The 23,455-nt window shown below is 35.7% G+C and overlaps 1 protein-coding gene across 4 annotated transcripts in view; it reads left to right on the top strand.

The window, feature by feature from the left end:
* LOC149084294 (dehydrogenase/reductase SDR family member 7-like) overlaps positions 1 to 23,455 on the top strand; it is a 164,980-nt gene that overhangs the window by 43,767 nt on the left and 97,758 nt on the right. For all 4 annotated transcript variants that reach the window (XM_089234661.1, XM_089234662.1, XM_089234663.1 and 1 more), the window contains exons 4-5: positions 892 to 1,084; positions 20,656 to 20,702. In XM_089234661.1, the coding sequence (XP_089090787.1) occupies positions 892 to 1,084; positions 20,656 to 20,702 (240 nt within the window). The remainder of the gene's footprint in view (positions 1 to 891; positions 1,085 to 20,655; positions 20,703 to 23,455) is intronic.

Genomic DNA, 23,455 nt, shown 5'->3' with positions numbered 1-23,455 from the left:
GATCGCATCTCATTAGCATATCTTCCGGAGCTGTTTTGTTACCTCACTGCCATGTAGTTTAGCATAAAAAAAAACAGGTGTCTCCTGACAATGATATGGTTTTTGTTTGATAACCTCTGATGGGCCTGATGATAATATCAGATGATGCAACGTGGGATAACAGCTGAATTTATTGATCAATGAAAAATATGAAATTTATGAACATAAAAACACTTATTTTTGAACAGAGTGTGATTCCCCCACCGCTCGCAAGTGGGTTTGTACCGTTACACAACGATCAAATAAAAACTGACACAAAACAGTTATCTTTCAAGAGACAGCCGATTTAACTAAAATAAAATATTTAAAAATATATTAAAAACCCTCAATTTCCCAAAAACGAGATGTATGGTTATGACACACATTGAATCTAAATCTTAGTTATAGGTTTACAAAAGTTTTTAAAAACTGGCCTTTGCCGGGAATTGAACCCACGTCTTCTCACTCACAGAGTGAGCACATTAGACCACTAGACAATAGAGACAATGAATTTCAATCTTCCCTTAGAGCTCATGTGCTCTAAGCTGGACTGTTCATAGCGATCGGACCTAACTCAGGTCAAAGTTCACAATTGCTGACATCTACTGGTATCGGATGGCAACTTTTCTCAAACGTGATGTGTCTCTGTTATCCATATGAAGGTTTTTTAAATTTATCTTTGCATTGATAGTAGAGACTGACATCCTTTGATAAATTTTAATTGCACACAGGTTGAGCGAGACTTCTGACATTAATGTTAGTGCTCTGTGATGAACTTTTCGCCTGAGAAGTGTTCCATGACTTAAAAAGTTTGGAAATCACTGGTGTAGATAATTTGTTTCATATAACTAAATTCTATTATTTTCTTTGCAGATTGATATTTTAGTGAACAATGCAGGAATGTCCCAAAAAGCAAATTTTGCAGATATTGACATTGATGTGGACAAAAAAATTTTTGATGTTAATGTATTTGGAACTGTGAATTTAACAAGGAAAGTTCTGAAGCATTTTTTGGCTCGTAAAGTGGGCATGTTTGTTGTGACTAGCAGCATGGCTGGTAAAATTGGTGAGTACATTTTAAATCAGCAACCAATATACGATTTTCACAGTTTTACTAAATTGGTTGAAAATGGATGTGATGGACAGCTTCATTCATTGAATAGTTTTTTTTTTTAATGGCCATCCGAACTTGAATTTATAGGCAGATGAACAATTTTTCTTTTGAAGGAAAAAAATGAAAATAAATTCAGTGCACAACATGTCTTTACAGGTATCCATTTTAATTGCAGCCCAGTTATGGTGTATAGCTAATGTCTGTTTGTTGTATAGCTGATTTTTGACCCTCTGAATTTTGAATCTCTGAAGAAACTTCCAATTACAAAGTTTTTCACATGTAATCCACTAAGACTGGGCAATGTATCAATTTAATTATAAACCACCGATGTAAGGCTATCCCAATTTCATGACTTTGAGTAAGTGATGTATCGTTTATTTCAATATCCAACGTTGCTACAGATAAAACAAAACACACTGAGCTGCAATTCTGATTTTGCGAATGCACGTGCATGATATGTACAGTAGTGTTGTAATATGGTAATAAATGATATTTATGCATTTAAATTTCTTGCACAACCAGATTATATAATTCTTTTATGTTTTTCTGTGTTAGCAACAATTGTTTCTAAAACCTGTTACGGAAATTATGCTGTATGCAAAATGTATGATGCAGGGCTCCCACTTGTCCTATTTTTCATATTTTTGGTAAAATGTCTTACTTTTTACTAAATATTGTCAACAAAATTTGTGTAACTTTTCTTGAATGAAAAGGGAATCGTAAAAATATTGGCAAGAGTAATATAGCAAATATATATTGGCAAATATAGTAGATTGCAATTAATTATTCTGTCAAAGCAGAAGGTGTATCTTTTTTTTCAGTTTGTTAGGGAGATGTATGTGGGTCAGATGGTTTATTATTTTTTCTGTTTATACTGAGGGTTCAAAAACTCAATTTATGTCAGTGTTTTGAGTAGTCGTTTAAAAACTTCTATCTGGATAGCAAAAATAAGTTTGTATTTATTATTTCATGGTCTTGGACCATTCATTGTATAGCAACATTCATCATTAAAAAATTTTAGGTGCATTTTTGTGTATAGGGGAAACAGTTTGTATAACAAACCAGTTGAATCAACACCATCTATAGCAGAAGGCCTCTGCATGAAGCTCATGATGTCACTGAAGATGATCATCTCCATCTCACCTATAGCCATTGGATATAGCAGGCTGACGCATGCAAAATCTTTACTTTCTTTTTGTAGTATATCCAATGACTAGATGAGAGGACCTTCAGTGATGTCACAAGCATCGCGTAGGAATTTTCTACTATAGATGGTAATGGTTGGATACATAGGCTTATTCTAAATCTCATGACTGATGCTACCCAATAGCATTTAGTTGTCTTCTACACATTGTAGTAAAATAAATGAATTTGGAGATAATGAAAATTCTGAGAAATCAGAATTGTGCCTGAATTATTTTTTCTCCACATTTTTCAGATCCCGCAGAAAATGTAACCAAAAGTGTCCTGATAAGTCAAAAATAAAACCTTTCAGCTATGTAACCAGAACCACAGTTTTTTTTTTAATAATTGAACCCAAACTTTCAGGAGCTAAAGTCTCATGCTTCTCTTTTTCTTAAATTCCTCACTGTTAAAGAATATCCCTACTTCATTAAATTAAATTCTGAAATATTTTTAAAGGAGCAGTGATAATTAAAAAATGATCTGGCTAAGAGGAGATAAGTCATTCACAAGTCCGATGTACCTGTATAAAACTTATAAAAAAGTATTGCAAAAACCTGTAAATATTTTTTGAATGAAAATTCAGTTTACATACATTGGTTTACTTCTTCACAGATGCTTCAATTTATACACGGATTTGTGTGTGTGAAAAATTATTGTGTATTATAAATAAATTTCTGTAGGTATGCTTATCACTAGAGCCCGGATTATATGCACTAAAAAAGTGGCAAAATATGCTCTAAAAATATACAAATATGCACTGAAAAATGCAAAAATATGCACTTAAAACTACAAAAATATGCACTTAAAATACAAAAATGAGCACTTAAAATACAAAAATATGCACTTAAAACTACAAAAATATGCACTTAAAACTACAAAAATATGCACTTAAAATACAAAAATGAGCACTTAAAATACAAAAATGAGCACTTAAAATACAAAAATGAGCACTTAAAATGTCAAAATGTGCACTTAAAATGCTAAAATGTGCACTTAAAATGCTAAAATGTGCACTTAAAATGCCAAAATATACACTGAAAATCCCAAAATATGCATTAAATACTCCAGAATATGCACTAGAAATCTTGAAAAAGTCAAAAATTCCGAAGTATGTACAAAAAATGAGAAAATATGCATTAAAAAAATTACCATGCAAAAAAAAGCAGATGTGTTTTTAAAATGCATCTTTTCTACTTTTAGTTCGTTGTAGTTGCTCAATAACGAAAATACCAGTAACAAAAAATTTCGACACTATTTCTAAATTTCTAAAAAAAATTTAACACGACAATAAAACGGCTAATATTCGTAAAATACTTTATAAATATGTATTAATTCACTAAATTTCACCTGCGGGAAAAAAAATCGATATTATAAAAATATTTATTTGAAAAATTATAAAAAAAAATTGAGTGAGTTAAATAAACCTTCAAAATATGCACTTATACTGAAAATTCTTTGATTTTATGCATTTATATGCATTAATGCTAAAAAAGGTCAAAATATGCAAAAGCATATGCATTTGCATATAATCCGGGCTCTACTTATCACATATATGAGGTTTTTTTTTTTAAACTAAGGTCCATGGTTACAGTTTTCTGTTTGAGATTTCTTGTAAAATATTTTAATATGTGGATCTCGTACCGTACAGATCACACTTATAATCTGCTGTGTTGTTCTAGATCACTTAATTAAGTGGCCCGTGACATGTTTTCAAATCAATGAAATAGCCCATACTCTTCAAAAGGTTGAGTAAAGTTGAAGTGTACCGCGAGTCATTCGGGTGGTCTGAAAGTGTACTGTGAGCCGTTTGATTCATCTGGAAATGTGCCGCAAGTCACTTGGATGATCGGAAAGTACGCAGCAGGTCACTTGAGTGGCCTGGAAAAGTGTCAAGAGCGCCACTAAAATAATCTATAAAAAAATGCATTGAGCTACTTAGTGTTAATGTATCTCAGACCATTGAGTAATCTGTGTGCGGTGTCTTTGAAAAAAAAAGACGTTCATGAGCATATGAGGGCCATTTTAATCATTGTATCCTTCGGATGTAATGTAACTTCCGGTGGTGTTACATCAAGGGTGTTCAACAATTAGTAGAGTGTGGGCCATTTCATTAATTTTGAAATGCGTTGTGGGTCACTTAAGCTGACCTCGGTCAGTTGAGTACTCTGGAACTGTGCTGCGGTGATCAGTAAATTTTCCGCGGGTCATCTAAATGATCTGGGAATGTGCCGCAGCACACTTGCAGGGGTGGGAACTCTGCGCCAATTGCGCCAAAACTAATATCTTGCGCCATCCTGCTCCAATAGCGTATTTTCACATTTTTCTGCGCCAAATAGCGAATTTTGCTTCAGTATGCCCGGAATTTCGGAAAGGACGCCAAAATTTTTTTGTTCCTGCTAGCCACGAAACGTCTCTTTACGAGAAGAGCGTGTTTTTATTCCACTATACTTAAACTATCGCCTTGAACTATCGGCCCCTGATCGGGCTTTCCATCGCAAAACCCCGATATTGTCCGTGATCGTGGAACTGAAGATGGTTTGCAATGCCTTTCAGCTTTTAAAGTGCAAATTCGAGTGTTTCCGTTAAAAAAAAAGTCGTCACTGGAAGCAGCAGAAATTACTGTAGTCGATTGTCATTGTGTTAAATCCCGATGTTGCGTGAAAATAATTTTCTTTCCGGGAGTAAAAAGCGCATGTTCGCCGAATTACGAATGTTTGTTTAGAAACTTTGCCGAATAACGAGCGTTAAATCACCAATGTTGCGGAATAACGAGCGTTAAATTGCCAATGTTGCCGAATAACGAGCGTTAAATCGCCAATGTTGCCGAATAACGAGCGTTAAATCGCCAAATATCGAGTATCAGATCGCCAATCTCGCCAGATAATGAGTGCTGAATCGCCAAACATCGAGTTGATTTTTCCGAAATTCTCTCCCATTTTGCAACAATTTCTTTCCAAGTATAAAAAAAATTTAAAACTTATAAAATTTTTTTAGCTCATTTGAAGTGCTTCTGTTCAAGGCAGCAAATAGTGCCCTCAGTAAGCAAAAATCATCTTAAATAGACTGGTGCAAAAAATTTTATGACAGCCGCTCTTTCAAACAAGGTGTCAAAAGCCTAAAACACCAAAAACAAAAATCAAGCTGACGAAAAGATGTTTGATAACAAAAGACAGTGCAGTTTTATTTTGAAAAGGGTTGAGGGTTAATATATTCTTGTTAATTTCACTGCTCCAATTTATGAATATCTGCTCAGAATCCCATATTTTGCTGCTCCAAATCCCGAATTTGCTGCTCCAAATCCTGAATTTTGCTGCTCCAGAGCTGCTCCGAAATGGACTTAGTCACTTCCCACCCCTGCACTTGAAGAATGTGGAACTGTGGCGCAGGTTATTGAGTGATCTTTAAAAGTTTCATGGGTCAATTGAGTGCTCTGGAACTGTGCCACGGTGATCTTTAAATATACTGCAAAATATTTAATGATCAGGGAATGTGCCATGGGTCACTTGAATGACGTTTAAATGTGCTGTGGGTCACTTGAATGACATGTAAATGTAACTCTGCCGTGAGTCACTTGAATGACATGTAAATGTAACTCTGCCGTGAGTCACTTAAGTGTTGGTGAACATTGTCGCAGGTCACTCGAGTGATCTAGGAATGTGCCACAGCTCACTTGAAGTGGAACAGCAGCTCGGGTAACTTGAGTAATCTGGAACAGTGCCGTGGTGATCTGTAAATGCGATGCTACTTGAATGACTTGAAACTGTGCCACAGGGTCTCTTGAATGACTTGAAACTGTGCCACAGGGTCTCTTGAATGACTTGAAACTGTGCCACAGGGTCTCTTGAATGATCTGGAAGTGTATTGCTTAGTTCATTTTTACAAAATTAGGTTTGAAAATGTGGGCCACAACAGATGACTCTGGGGCCGCATTCGGCCCATGGGCAAGGGTTAAGCATTCATGCACTGCATTTCTATGGCACCTAGAGTTTTTTTTTCCTTTCTTCAAAAAGCATGGGGGGGGGGGGGGATTGATTAAGATTATTAAGTGGACTTTTCAAGTAACAGTAGAAATTTGATTAATTTCTGTTTAGTTTTGCTATTTGCATTGTTTTTGATCCCACATTCTGTGAAAATGAAAGATTTTTTAAATTTGTTAGAGAACTTGAGTTTCTTGAAATATCAATAGATAATACTATAATTAAAATATATAAGGTGTGAATCTCAATGACAGCATTTTTAAATGCCACGATAATTGGGGAATTAAATTTTTTCCCTATTTTTTGTTGGTGTTCCTATTTTTACTATTTTTTTTTCAAATTTTCACTTCTTGGCCGGAGTATGTCCGTTCCATGCGTTTGTAGCGATTTTTGTGGTTTGTTTTTGTTAGTTAAATAAATTGAATAGATTCTATCATCGTCAATCACTACAGGTACTTGCTCAGCATGGGGCAAGCACGCATTTTGGCACCCCCTTGTAATGTTGAATGATAGGTAAAGAGGGGAAATTTGGTCTCCTCTGCAGGGTTGGGTTTTTAACAGGACATAGTGAAAACCTTGTACATACAATTGGCCTCTTAGTATTGTTAATTAATATGCAGAATAAGGCTTTTTTTAACTAATGATTGATAGTTATTCAAATTGTTTAGTTGATAATTACCATAAAAAATTCAAATAAATTTAAGCCTCTATATAAAAAAAAAGGAAAAATAAGAATTGTAGAAAAAAACTGTTGTAACACGAGCAATGTTTAGATCTCCATCAGCAATACACTTTGAATTAGGTAGGTTGATGTACAAACCTATTTTTTTCTTTGTCCTCTCTTTGTATGTATAAATTCTAATAATTTGCATTTTGTACAATTTATAACTCAAACATACTACAGTGAAAAGCCCATGAAATGATAATCAAAGGGACCAGAGAAACAAATCGTTATAAGGGAGCTATCATTATAGAGTATATTAACATTATGAATCAGGACCAGACAGTAATATAGGTATAGAGAAGATTGTTATATAAGATTATTGTACAGTGAAACGTCACTACAATGATATTCGATATAACAAAAAATTCCTTTACAGCAATATTTTTTTCTTGGTCAATTCAATACAATTTTTAAAATTATTGATGTGGCAGGAAACCCCACTAAATTTCCGCATTTTATACAGTAAAATCGGCAATTTTAACACTGATTTCTATGGGGATCTCATCCTTTGCCTGACCTTCAAAGTGATGCTGATGATGATTCTGACGACTATTGGAAAAAAGTGGCAAACCATTGTAAAGGCATATACATGTCTGAAACGCATTGCTAAGGAACCACGGTAACCAAAGTAAACGTTCAGAAAGTGATTGTTGAGGCTCAAAAAACCATTGTTGCCCGATAGTTTTTCTGCCCATTTGGGGCATTTGCCCTGCTCTGACGAAATTTTAAAGTAGCCTATTGTTCAAGTCGGGTCCCATTTGGTATGTATGCAAAATTTGGCGACGATCGATCTAAAATTGTAGATTTGTATGGAGAACATACATACACACACAGACAGAAAATCAATTTTATATATATAGATATGAAAGATACAAGAATGTAATAGAAATATTAAATGAAAATTAGAAAAATGCAATAGATATGACTACAAAATGTGTGTGAAATTAAACTTGCTTAATAATTGAACACTAATAATCAAGCTCAGCTGCGCTTCTTAACAGAGAAAGCCATTTTCTTTACTGGTCATGGACCATTCCCCAGCTACCTCGAGAGATTCAAAATATCTAACAACAACAAATGTATGTGCGGAGAAGTCGGCACACCACTCCACTATGCCACCAGCTGCCCGTACACAAAAGATTTCCACATGATCAAACCAAGGCAAGAGCTGGTGAAGGAGTGGTTTTGGAGGATGAGCTGGCTCGAAAAATAATCAAGAACACTTGAGAATCTCGTGCGCTACCTTGAAAAGAGGGCATTGAAAAACTACACAGGTGGAGGATAGACATAGGCAACCACACAACTAGACCAGAGCAGCCTACGAGAAGATCCATCAGACTGGCAGCACAGGCAGCAACACGGCACATTGAACAATAAGTGAGCGACCAAGTCACGGCCCAAGAGACCCCCGACAGACCAGACACGACCCAGGCTCTGTCCCTCCCTGGATATAAGCCTTTTACCCTTGCGGGTTGGGTCGCGCTGGGGAGTATCCTCGGGACAAACTGTGATCAGGGCTATGAATGGTTGCGCATAAAAAAAAAATGTCGGTTTACATAGCGGCATGAGATCTTTATGTAAATAATGTATATATCATGTACATATTTTCTGTCTTGCTTTGTAAATATTTTTCATAAACAATAAAAAAACCCGCATTAGCCCCACCCCCTCCTCCCGAAAGGGATTCGGCAGTAAATTGTCCCTAGACGATTTGCCGGGGGGGCTCTTGTTAGCAAATTGAAATTGAATTGCGCTTCTTAACATTCGATAGCACATAACTTATTTTGCTGCCCTATCTGTGCTAGGATGATTTCTAAGATTACAAAATTTGAAAATATTCTTTCAATTGATGCATAACTTGCGAGACACAAAAATAAAAATGTGTTAAAGACAGTCTTGATAAGCCTTATTCTTCCAGTGTTTTTTCTGACTGCTGTTCACCATATATAGCTTGTATTTATATTCAGTTAAATATTAGCATCTAGCCTCATACGAGCAACAATTGAAATTTAATAAATTTTGGGTCTTGAAGTCTTTTGCCATCATATAGGCATACTCTGTGTTTGTCAAATTGTGTTCAGTTAGTAGTGTAGATGCTACATAGTGTCCTCATTTTGTTCAGATTTTTTCCTTCATTTAAAATCAATTTTTTTAAATTCAAAATTGAGAATAGAAAGTTGACTTAAAAAGAAAAAAATGCTTGAAAAGTCAAAATAGAACAAGTTGTGTTAAACATTATAATGATGTAAATATCTATAGTGTAATATTATCTAATGAAAAATATTTATGTTGAGCTTTTACAATAACACAATGCTTGTAACTAACTATGTGTATTCAGTACCTCAGTATAATGCATTTTCTAAAGGAAAGTTCTGGCAGATTTGGCAGGGTTTTGGACAAGCACTGTCCTAAATACAGTACCCGCTTCATAATCATACATGAAAGATGAGATTTGAAGTAAAAATAGCATCTATATAACACAAAATAAAAATTTGAGTGTTTATTTAACCAGTGAGTTATATAATGAGTGATATTAATTTACCATCGGATTTTCAGTAGAAAACCATCAATTTGATGAAAAACAGTTTACTTAAACAAAACAAAAATCAAATAACACCCTTAGAAATATTTTTGATTTAGTTAAACAAGTTTGTATTCTGCTAGTACTTTTATTTATATGCTATAAAAAGTGATATATATAGTATTGTGAAAGAAAAATCTATATTTCCACATAACGTTTTGAAAATTGGAGGTTTTGGGCAGTTTTAGGCAATTTCAGGCAGTTTATCCCATGTTTCATTTCCAAAATCCACAACCCTATGGTAAAAACCATCAGTGGTAAATACCGTGCTAACCCTGCTCCTCTGGCCAGGCACCTGTGGCAGCAGACCCACCTGCTCCCCTCTAGTGGTGGTTCTGATCAGTCTGTTACAGTCTCAGGAACTAAGCTTTCCTTTTTTATGACAGCCTAGCCCTCTAGTGGCAACAGTGCGGCACCGTAGTTCATTTGCTTAAAACTCAAATAGTCAGAATAATGTGGCCACTCAGTGTATAATGCAGTAAAACGTATCTTTTGCGGACACCATGGGACAAAAAAATTCTTCCGTAAAAGAGGGGTGACCATTAATCACAGGGGTTTGATTAATGGTCTTACTTTTATTATATAAGGGTAAATAAATTATTTGTCCGTAAAAGTGGGGTGACAGCCTCTGAGAGGTGTCTGTTAATAGGCGTTTTAATGTATAAGAAAAACAATTGAATTTTTTTCTCAATAAAGCTCACTAACTCCAAGGATCCCTAATTAAGAACAGTTGATTTTAAACCTTCGGTTCACATGTTTAGGTGCATTACTTGTTGATTCTACTTTTTATCCATATCTGTTGCAGGGCCGTCTTAAGAGCATCGTGAGCCCCCAAACCGAGTGCCGGCCTGCCTGTCAAATTTTGAAAATATCAAACAGTTGTCACTTTTGTGAGACTCCTGTTCTGTTGAGGCTCCCGGGCTGTGCCCGATTGAACCAATGCGTTAAGACAGCAATAATCTGTGGTCAATTATCATTTTAAATCAGTGAAAAAATTTAAAAATTGCCATTGGTGACTGACAAGCTGGGAGTTTTGGTGGCATTCGAGATTCAAAATTTTCCTTCCCCTTCCCCCTGTTCAGTAAATTTTTTATGTAAAAAATAAAACACAATAATAGAATTTGTACCCCTCCACCCTTCTTAGCCCTCTAAATAGTGGGTCACGCATCTAGTAATTGTTATTGCCTCGAGCTGGAGCCCTGTCAGCACCACTGTAGTGGCATTGTAAAGTAGTGGCAACGTAATAATATTGAAAAAACAGGCTTTAGCCTATATGTGAAATGCTGTGTATAATCGAGTAGAGTGAAAAGAAAAATAAGTAGTCCACACTATGTTAGTCCTAGAAGTTAAAAAAGAAGTTTTCACACAAGTAATTTCTCTTCTCTATTATTTATACTTGTTTCAGGAGAATACGACATCAGAGCTGAACAAAGAAAGTGCAAAGATTCCTCCCTTCTAGACTGATAAACGAGAGATCTGGTTTTATCAAGTAGAAGCACAATTTAAGATCATTGGTATCGTTTCAGATAATACAGAATTTAATCATCTGGTGTCTCAGTTAGCACCAAAATATGTCAAATATATGGGACATTGTCAGCAGCGACAGTACTAATAAATATGCGGAATCAAAATCGAGATTGCTGAATTTATTCGGGGAAAGTGAGACTGTTCGCATTAAATGGCTCATCGTCAAAATCAAACTAGGTGACATGAAGCCTAGCCAGCTTTTGCAGAAACTGAAGGCTATGGCTCATAGGCGAAGATTGACTTGGAAGTCTGGGGGAGGGGACACGATGACGATGATGTCAATTCATCTATACATATACACATTCGATCAGTCGACTCCACGTTTTACTCTGGGGCATTTGCCCCCCCCCCCCCCCCGTATCTCCGCCCATGCTATGGCTGATGTTTCGGATAATTTAATCAAAACTTTGACTTGAGAATTTGCTAGATCCGATTTGCAATGTGGTGATAGTGAGTGACAAAGACGCTACTAAGTTGGCTGCAATGGGTGATTGAATATCGGATATGACTCCGAGATCCCAAGCCTGTGCTGTCACAAATGAAAACGTGTCAATCAAAGAACTCTTGGAAAAAATTTCATCGCTGGAGCAGCAATTAGCGCAATTAAATGTGTGATCGTGTTCTGACAAACCAAATCATTCCTGTGCTAGGTCTCGGAGCAATTCCCGATCATGTTTCAATCCCAACGGAGAGTACTGTTATTTCCGATTCAGTGAAAGATGTCATTCTGAGAAATGTAAAGCTCAGTGTAATTGGGTTGAAAATTACTCAAAACAATTGTTTGGCTTATCATGCAGGGAAATAGCCTAGCAGCGAATAGTCCTGGATAATAATTGAAGATTATAGTGCCATGTGGTCAAAACTTCCTCTTTTGTTGAAGTTACGTACATGCGATAACAAAACATGAATACTGATAAGAAAAAAAATAATTAATCAATATTTTAAAGATACTTATTCCTCCATGAATTTCCTTGCATCAAATATTCCAGAAAAGGGCCAACTTTTTATTTTTGTACAAGTTGTGTTAAGGACATATAAAAAAAAATGATGGAAAAACTGACATCACCTTTGGAATAAAAAAAAACATCAAGCAAGTGTCACAAAAGCGTTGTTCACATATGCAATAAAACATCCCAGGATGTTCCCGGTAACAGATTTTTGCTACAAACCATTCACATGACGTTTAGTTATTGCCAGTAATCCCCCTCTTCTTTCCGGAAGGCATCACTGGTTACGTGGGTTGAACGGAAGTGGTTCATAAAGGAGCTTGATGTAGTTTTCGCAGCGCAAAGGATTATGGGAGAGAGGGTTGGTGGTGTCGACCACCAATCCTCCCCAAGAAAGATAGGCTTTTTTTGATGAGCTTCTCTCCCACCTTTTTTTTCTTTACGAGGGGAAAAAAGTTATGCTGGTAATCCCCTATCTTGCACATGTGAACGGGGCTTAAAAGTAGTGTTCTTCAAAAATTGACTCTTTTTTTTTTTTCCTTCATCTTCCAATGATTTTGGGGTTATTTGCGCAGAATGTTTGCATAGGTGAAACAACAGTTTACATAACAGAGGAGTTGTGGGGATTCTGATACTACCCATTGAATTGTCTTCTGTATTTTTAAGTAATGCAGAGGCATAAGCAATATTCACAATGCTCAGCAAACAAGAGTGCTTCACTTGCGAAAAAGTGTTATTAAGATTGTGATTAAGGTTCTAAGTGGGGTACCCTAAAACCTTTTCCTACTTTTTTTTAATTTTTTGAATGGGAGCCGAAGCTGATGTTTAGTGATAAGCTAATATTTTAGATTTATTCTTATTGCACTTATAAAATTTTTTAACCCTATCGACGGCTCAGGGTCGAACACAAAACCTCTTCAAAAAAAGCTACTTATTTTCACGAAATCTTTTCAAAATGACCACAGGGTCACGTGATTCTAGAATGCTTTCCCCCCAATATGTGACAATGGGTAATTGGCATGCATGATAAGCCGTCGAGAGGGGGCTGAACCGAAGTGACAGGCTGGTAACGCCCGGTGATTGACCCTTTCTTCCCAGAAATGTACTTTCTCCTTTCATTCTCCAAAGTTTTTCTATTTTCCGAACTAAATAAAAAACACATAAAGGCGGGATATACGCAAAATTTTGAACGAAATTATTGTAGCGTGTTTATAGATGCTATGGTAAATAACTCTATCAATATAGATTAGCTTTAACAGGCAATAAAATTTACTTGCTTTCGCTTGTGAAATATTGATATGATTAACTTAGTAACGGAATGTCAGAACTTACTAAGAAGAAATTACTAACCCATCCACTAGGTATTTAAAAATGTCCCAATATGTTCAAGTTGAACACTCTAAGTATTCTGAATCTCGAGAAGCATTCTATATATGTGCCCCTTAATATTTTAATTGTATTTTTTAAATTTGCAAGTGTTGCAGTATGTTCTCGCGATTTTGAGGTTCACCTAAAATGTACAATTTTTTTTGAAAATCGCAAAGCTTTTTCGTAAATAATGTGCGTTGATTAAATCAGTGTTGTTGGAATTACTACTATTCGAGGCAAGGCATTGTAACAACTGATATTTATCAGTTGATACAAATCTATTCGAGCAAAACTACAGCTACTTCCCAACCTTGGAACATCATTAAATAATTAATTTATCAAAACTTTCGGGTATAACACTGCTTCTCAATGCTTTACTCACATTCTTTTTGAATATTCATTTATTTTTTTCATGATATCTCATGATCGTGGAGTTAATTTCAATAATGAGCGTAGGTTTAGTGAGATTGAATACGCATATTAGATAAACAGTCATTTGCATCGGATTATAATGAAAGAATTCTCTCTTAAATATATAAATTTGGTGCATTAAATCATGTTACAAAAAAAAATACATGAAAACAAGTAACATACTGAGAAAATGTTTAAATGCACAAATACTAGAAGTAAATGAAGTCTCTGGAATTCAAAACGGGAAAGAAAGTTGTAACTAGAGCCCGGATTAGACGCTAAAACATGCACTAAAAATAAAGTTTAATCTGCATTTTTAAAAATGTCGAAATATACCATGAAATAAAAACATCCGATCTTTTTCAAAAAATTAGAACACCCTAGAAATTTACGAGAGCAGTTCATAAAGAGCTCAAGTTGGAAAGCTCAAATTAAGGGTATGGTTGTAATTTACATTTTCATCTTTCCCCCTATGTGACTTGCTGCAGCAATTAAGTAATAGCTTAGAAAGAGTCAAAATCACGATAGAAAATGCAATTTCTTTCTCCATACCATACATCTTCAACTTCTGGAATCAAAAGGTAGAGAGCCTAACGTTCACACCTCTATCCAGAGATGTCTTCTAATCCATTGGCCTTTATTTTTTGTTTCCTCTGAAGACTTCGTTTGAAGATGAAAAACGCAGATAGTATGAAGAATTCGCCAATGTGTATCAAACCTCATCGATATTTCGATGGTTTTGTGATATCTGATGACTAGTACCTGATACTAGTCTTATCAAGAGATTGCGGACTCGAGCTAAAATAAATAAATAAATAAAAACTGATCAATTGCAAGCCGCTATCGGGGAGCCGATAGCGAAGATGGGATTTATAGCTGAGGCCCGATTCGGGTCTGTGCCGGACACTCATAAATTGAATGTCTTGATGCATAAAATCCATGGCCAAGACCAAAGATGGCCACAGCACAATGTATTCGTACGATATCAGCACGCGTCCCCCTCCCCCCCCCCAGTCCTAGCAAATACATTCGTAATTTTCTGCGTTTTTCAGAAATTTCCCGTTTTTCTACACGTATTGCGAACATTGAATGCTTGTAGGTTTGCATACATAACGAAGAAAGACATGGAACACTTATTCGATCAAGTTGATGTAAATTTGCATGAAAAAAATTCATGTAATACAGTAATAGGTTTTAAGCCAAATGTTCTAATTTTCTCAAACAGCATTCGGAGTGTTCCAATTTTTTGAAACAAAGAGGAAAAAATTAATTTGGTATTTTACGACGCATTTAACTACTTTATGAAAACTTTTTGCCACCGATATGCTCAAGATATGAATGCTCATATGATATGATCATGATAGAAAAGGAAAATGCAAATTAAACTGTACTTGTGCTACAACCTTGAACTGCGCTTTCCAACTTGAATATTCCATGAACTGCTATCGTAAATTTCTGGGTGTTCTAATTTTTTTGGAAAGGATGTATATATGCGAAAAATTGAAACCATCGTTGAGTAATCCCGAATTATGGCATCAAAAATGAAAAATGCACGCAAAATTGAAAAAAAAATTATATATGCATTTGAAAGAGATAAAAAATGAATTGTAATGTTCCAACAAATCAAAAAAAGAAGCAAAAATACTCATATTATAATGCCGAAATATGCATAAAATATAAAAATATGTGCCTTAAAAATGCGTTAATATGCCTGCCCTAAAGGCTCAGAATATGTAGGGGGGGGGGAGTATAGAAAAATATACGTATAATTAAAATATATATATTTATTTATATATGTATTTAAAGTGGAGAAATTTCCCTGAGAGGAAATACACCCAGGAAAAAAAGAAAAATCGTTCATTTCGGAATTCAGAAATGTCAGAAATGAAAAATATGCTAAAAAAAGAAAACGCATTTATAGTGCAAAAATGTGCATTTAAAAATTTCCAGAAATATACCTCAAAATGAACAATAGTCAATGTTGGAATACTTTATTTAAAAAAAAAATTGAGTTATCTGATTATATCGAGCGAAAAACTGAATCAGGGGAAGTCATTTTACTCGAGAATCGAGTAATAGTTTGGTATTTTTTATTTTTGTGAAAAATGGCATGGAATCCAAGGAAATGACTGAATTCGAATTCAAAAAGTAGCAGATCACATGGGCGGAGATACGGGGAGGTGGCATGAGGTGCACTGCGCCCCCCCCCCCCCCACCACCAACGTCAAAGGTTAAGTCGACTAGTCTAATGTATATGTGTATAGATATCATCATCACCTTGCTCCCACAACAATACTGACCGTGCCCCCCAGACTTCCAAGTTTATCACCGCCTAAGGCGGATAATCTTATCACAAGAGAGATTTCTGCACCTTTTCCAGGAAGTTTACATTCCTCAACTTTTTTTGGGGATCGCGAATCTTTACAAAGAAAACTATTAGTAACATCACAATAAAGGAGAAAAAACAGGACATTCCATCTTTGCATCAACCATTTTGACAAAAAAAAGGGGTTTGCCAACTTGCCTCGGCATTTATTTGATACAATACAGGTTCCTTTTCTGAGAAAAAGCGTTCACTAGTTCTCTCTCTCTCTCTCTCTCTCTTTCATTTTCGATTTACTTTTGTTGCACCATGGTCATTTTGTGCACACTTATCTGTTGTACCTACTGTGGGTACTAGAAGAATAGCCAGTTTTAAGAAGTCCGATAAAACAGCTGTAGTATTGGCACACAATAGACAATTGAAAGTGCGACAGAGATGAGATTTTTTTAAACTCAAGCACCTGTTATTTTGCTGTATTTACAAGTCTGGATTTACTGGTTCGCAAGTAAAATGACATGCACTCTGTATAAGAATATCTTAATACTAGGGGGGCCCTGCCCCCCCCCCCCCCTGCCGCTTTTGGCGGCCAATCCCCCCTTCCCTTCTCTTCACAACATATTTTGTTTATCTAGTCCCACTTCATCAGAGTGTTATAGAAAGTGACACGTGAGAGCACCAGCTTACTGAACAAGCGAATTTTACAATAATAAAGCAACAAAAAACAAATGTGATTCATCAAGTAACCCCACAAAACTTCTCCACGAGGGTCCCCAGACTCCAATTCGCTGAATTTTAGTGAGGGACCCAGACTGGATTCATCTGGGGCTTCTGCTGTTGCAAAATTCCACGGAAAAAAATGATATTCATCCATGGCCCGCCAAAATTGATCCTGTCAATTTCCACATGGGGCCCCCGACCTGGAAACTTGTCGGTCATCCCCCGCTGCGAGTGCTATGAAATATTTTCATTTGTATTCATTTTACCAACGAATAAAACCCATAGCCCCCAACAAAATACATTTATTTCGGACTTCAGCTGCTGCAAGTTCCACAATGTTAAACAAAAGACAACAATGAGATTAATCCAGGGCCCCCAAAATGAAACCTATCAATTTCCACATCGGTCCCCGACAGGCTCGTCATTGGGGGGGGGGGGGGTTATATATATACACATACATTGAGTACGTGTTCTTTGCCCCCCCCCCCCCCCCTCTGGAAAAAGCTAAATGAGGGCCCTGGTCCCCGACCTCGAAGCTTTACCGACTTCCACAGCTGCGAGTGCCACGAAAATTTTTCATTTGTATTCATTTTACCAACGAATAAAACCCATCGCCCCCAACAAAATACGCCGGACCCAGAAAAGAATAAGAGATTCATACAGGGCCCCCAAAATGAAACGGGGTCCCCGACTTGGAAGTACCCTGTGAGGGCCATGGCAAATTTTCATTTGTATTCATTTTACCAACGAATAAAATCCAGCGCCCCACGCAATCACTCTGGACCGAATTCGCAGATTTTTATGAGGTGGGGGGGGGGGCTGGACTGGAAATATCTTGGGCTTTCGCTATCGGAAATTTTTCAGTTTTAAAGCAGCAAGAAAACAATGAGGTCCATCGAGGGCCTCTGGAAATTAAGCTTTTTAACTTCCCCATGAAGATATATGTGCTATGCCACCCCCAGGTACCAAGATCCCGTGTGTTGGGAGCACCGGTGATTTATGTATATTATACAATGTCGGCATGACCCCCACAAGGGCAGGGCTGACAGGGGCTGGAACGATTCTCATCACTTTTTGATTTTTCACACTATAAATTAACCACAGAGGGGCCCGTGAAAAAGCTGGTTTGGGGCCCCTACTGTAGGAAGTAGGAGCCTCTCGGTACTTACACATAACTTAGTCCCGATGGGGGATATGCAAGAGTTGGTCCCAATATGCAAGAGTTAAATGAAAACTTGAACCAAAATTGTAACCGACTTCCGTAACCCAAAAACGTAACAGATTTTCGTTACATAAAATCGTCACTAATTTCTGTTGCTTAGAAACAGGCCCTTTTCGAGTTTGGGATTTTATATTATAGAGTAGATAATAATTAATTCAAAGCAAAAAAAGATCGAAACCCCTTTAAAACGTTGTTCAACGGACGGCTTTTAAAACGACGCAACGTACCAACGAGAACGACGACGACGGGGGGAGGGGGGCAAAGCATATGTACTCAATGTGTGTGTGTATTTATACCATTTTTAGTGTATTTTTAAAAGCCGGGAGGGGCAACGCCCCCACCCCCCGACGCCCCAAATGACAGGCCTGCCCAAGAGGTTAACGAAGCCACCCTGGAGACTTTTTTTCCATGAGATGCTTCAATAATTTGGTGACAATTTCAGTAGAACATTAAATTACACAAAAATCATAGTACATAAAACAAATGGTATATAGAACATTCGTTAAAAAATATACACGAAGATACCCTAACCCAGCGGTTCTTAAATTTTTTTTCACTCACGGAGCCCCGTGGGCCTTTCATTTTAATTGATTTATCATATTTTGTTTATTCATTTCATTTTCCACGACCTGTCGCAGAGCCCTGGAAAATGCATACGGAGCACCGGTTGAGAACCGCTGCCCTAACCAAGCTACTAACGAGTGAATTAGCTCAAATATAATTAGTAATAATTGGAGAAAGAACTAATAACTAGTTCTCTTAGCACAAGCTGTAGCTTTCTGCGTGGATGATGAATGAATTATTGGATTTGGAATAAACCTCAGAACAGTGGTTAAATTTCATAGGTTTGAATATATATTCAAACGAATATTCAGATATGAATAATAAATATTTTTGTCAAATAAATTAACAATTTCTAATTTACTGGTAAAAACTTTCCTTTTCTTTCTTTCTTTTTTTCAACTACAACGTGGGTATTTGTGCCCTTTTCAAACCAAGTAATCCTTCTTTTCTCAATAAGCTATTCTTCTTTTCAAACATTGATGAGTTTAGGGAGGAGAGGACTCTATTGTTGCAGAAAGGGGCAGTTTGACGACACTGTGTACCTGTCACTAACCGTACAATGAGATGGGGGAAGGAACTGGTTCCTGGCGAACGCATTTATGAGTTCGAGCCGAAATGACGGTAGTTGTCTTCGGACTCATATATGAGTTCAGGCCGAAATGACGGTAGTTGTCTTCGAACTCATATATGAGTCTTCACCGTTTAGAAGGTTAACCTCAGCATATTGATAACAACCCAGTAACTTAACATTCACTCTACTAACAGGTAGATAACTAAATCATTTTCAACTTTAACAACCATAAAAAAAATCATATCCTTCGACACAGCGGTCCTCCATCTGTTCTTTGTTCGATTTTTTATGGAAAAACCTATCGCAGAGAAGTCGGCCCCTAGAGAACTTACTATTCAGTTGATCTATATCTTTGTTTCCTCCATGAAAAAAAGAAAACCAGTCATATGGAAAAACAGCCTCATAAATGTTGGCCTCATAACCCCTCTTAAGGAAAACCCTGAGATGCGGTCACCTCTCTTTTGTTGCCAAATAATTTCCCCTTAAAATATAATGGAAGTATGCATTTCAAACCACTGATTTAAGGTCACACCTCTTTTACAGACCAATTTTTTTGTATCGATGGTGCTGCAAAAGAGATGTTTTACTGTACCTGATTTCAGTAACGATTAAAAATTCCAGTAAGCTTTGTACAGCTTACTCGAAAATACAGGAAATAATGGGGCATTTTTGTAAAATATTTTGGGTTGGCCAAAATTAACAAAAGTACTGATATGTCCTGGGAAATACAGGTTATATAGTCACCCTACATATATGACTGATTACGATTTAAAATTTTTTTTTTATTAAATATAAACAACAATGCTGTTTCAAACAATTTCTGCTTAGGTGTCATTTGTATATCAAACTACAATCATTCTTTTATTTTAAAGCAATATTTTTAAGACTTGATATTGTATACAAGTTAAAATGAGAACTGTAACTGTTTAAAATCTATTAATATAGCATTTTGAACTCGAAATTAAAATTAGTAAGTGTTGAATATAAATTTTAAAAATATATAATTTTTATTTAATTTTTTGAAAAAAAATCATAATTTTTAACAACCGTGATATGAATTTCCTTGAGTTATTAATTTTGCCTGGAAAAAGGGTTTGAATAGTCCTTGAATATTTTCAAAGAGTTTCAACCATGAAATAGTGAAAATACAATTATGATGACCCAACAGTAAGGAAACACTCTGCTTAGAGAAACCTTTTTCTCATAATCTCGTTCTTGCATGCAATTTTTATTGCAATTCTAGGGAGAAATTGTAAATTTGAATTTTTTCAATTTTCATTGAAAATTAAAACAAAATTCAATTAATGCAGAGAATTTGGGAAAATTCTTGGATTAAAAATTTATCTTTTTTTTTGAACAATTTGGGCTTATGCAAAATAAGTTTTTTTTTTTTTTTTTTTTTCCAGGAGCCCCTTTTTCATCATCGTATACTGGTTCAAAACATGCATTGCATGTAAGTATGATATTCATGTTAAATTATGACATTATAATTTGGGGGTGGGGGTCCGATTTCTAAAAAAAACTGGCAGAGAAAATAAGGAACTAAATTATTTTTTTTTGCTTTTATTAATAATACATACAATCATGGTAAATTTTGTGTTATGAATATTGTTCACTTCAACTATTGTGTTCTTACATAATTGTATTACAATCGTATTATATTGATACACTTTTTCTATCTGAGGTTTGCATTTTTGAGGATGAGGTTGATTAATACAGATTACCAAATTATAATTTATTTACAAGATGCAGAGTATGTAACAGTTCAGGTGGAATCTTTGTAGAAAAAATCCTTTCAGTTTGCTGAATTTGATTCCATATTGATGCAAACAGGTGAAATAATAATTATTATTTAAGAATCCACTCTAAAATTTACCATCCTGAATTTATACAGATCTCATTCATTCCCAGCCACAAAATGTGTTATGAACTGGATTTAATTGTTAAACTATTAAATGCAGAGATGTGTTATTAATTGGTGATGCAAATATTGACAATAACTATTGTATTACTCTGTAAATATTGACTTAACATGGGCACTAATATTCAATAGTTATCAGGATATATTATCCAGTCATGGATTTACTCCTTTAATACAGGATGGGCAAAAAGTCTGTAGAAACTTTAAAAATTCATAAAAACTGTAAAAATAACTGAAATAAATAATGGTTTGAAGGATTATCATCGCTAGGTGATAGGATTTTTTCTAAGACGGGAAAAAAAACTCAAACAGCCAATAGGTAGCGCTTACATACACGAGTCAAAGGAAAGATATGCAAATAACAGAATGTCCCAAATCGTTTATTACAGCAGTATGTGTTCCACATGACCAAACCACCACAGGGGATAGCACATTGCAGGTGAGTCACAAATCCAGCAATAGCAGAGTTCAGCAGGTCCACATATGCGGTTTACAATGGTGAACTGGTTGTGGATTAGAAGCACACGTTCCTATAACCGTATCATTTGCCTATTTCCACCGAAGTTGCTCATACCAGTGCCACGTATCAGTAATTTTTTCCCCGTCTTAAAAAAATTCCTGTGACCTAGTTTTTATTCATTTTTAAGTTTTTTATTCAAGTTTCTACGGACTTTTTACCCATCCTGTACTTGAAATTACTAGACCTCATTGATAACTCTTGCATTAACCATATCTTTATTTTTAACTCAATTAAAATTATGGAAATTTCTTCATCTATCTTCACTACAGACTTAGCAGATCATTATTCTATTTCTTGAAAAACTGAAATTTCTATAGATTAATCGTAACACTCAAGGCTGGGCTTAGGAATTTCGCGACGCAGTATAAAAAAAAAATTTGTGGATTTTCCAAGAACATTTCATGCAGTCACTCACCAATTTATAAACTTTTCAAGTTGCGAATGCAAACCTTAAAAGGGGAAAAATTGTTTATAAAGCCTTTTTATTACTCATTTTTTCATTACTTCAGGAATGCGTTGGTAGTTGAGATCGTAATCAATAGAGCCTGGAAGGATAGCCACTAGAAAAATACATCTATAATTTATAGATGGAAGGTATTAAGGGTCCAAAAACTAGCTGAAAAATTAGTTGCACTTAATCCGTCTGTTTCAATTAGAGTTCATAATAACTGCATTATTATCTAAGTTAAATTGATTTCAAATCCAAAATAAGTATTTGAGGTCCCTCAGGTCAATTCAAGGGCAACCATTAACAGACTTGAAACTCAAATTGAAAATTATCTGTGGGGCTCCTTGAAGGATGAAATAATTCTCGTTTGTTTGATGTATTAAAAAGAAATACGATAAACATGTTGGGGTAAATCGAGAAGCTATCCATTCTTAGAATAAGACAACCATAAGTATTCTTTATGGGCATTGTATAATATTTTATCATGTGTATATATTGTTTATAATTTGTGTTAATTGCATTTTTAATGGGGTTGCTGTATTTTTGAAACATATGACATCTATATTTTTATGGGCATCTTTTTATCAGCCACCTCGTTGGGCATTTTGCCTGTTGTGGCTTTGTATTTGTATTATTTGGAATAATTACTATCATACCTTTAGTCGAGACATAGCTACCTTGTTCTATTGTTGTAAAAAATTTACTTTTTTAAAAAATTTCCACGTATATATGGGACTACTCCAAGTGCGGAGGCCCCGTGTGGCTGCATCTGTTTGCACACCTCTGATGGCAACTCTGGTCAATTCAATTGAATATTAAAAAATTTGTATGTAAAATGGTTGGTTGTTTGCAGTGCATTTATGGCATAAAAAAATAAAAAATATGGGCACCCAGAACTCTGTCTTCTATTCTGAGTTAAAAGAGTCATGAGAGAAAGCTACACCGTAGAAAAGTTGGACATACCTTATATATAGAGCTGTTCATCTTCAAATTCCTAAGCCAGGAAAGGAAAGAAACTAAGCCTTGTTTCCTGAAGTAAAAAGTGTGGTTTCTATAGTCCGTTTCAGGTTAACTTTGCAGTAAAAGGGAAGCTACGAGGGAACCGCATCACTCGTTGCTATGGGAAAGAAAGCCTCTTAACCAATGTATCGATGCGCAGCCTCGGTAAGGTATGGCCGATTCTCGTCAATCTCACTGAGAAAACTATTTTTTACGTGTAACGTAATTGCGCAGTTAAATTAGTAATAATTATAGAATTAAAAGAAAACCATTGCCGATACTTTCAGAAATTAAAGTGAGGTTTTTGCAATCATTTGT

This window comes from Pholcus phalangioides, unplaced genomic scaffold (assembly GCF_987345545.1).
Source record: "Pholcus phalangioides strain wild (caught in Gottingen) unplaced genomic scaffold, Ppha-v1.0 ptg000008l_1, whole genome shotgun sequence".
Classification (NCBI taxonomy): domain Eukaryota; kingdom Metazoa; phylum Arthropoda; class Arachnida; order Araneae; family Pholcidae; genus Pholcus; species Pholcus phalangioides.
This window is presented reverse-complemented; position numbering and strand designations above follow the sequence as displayed.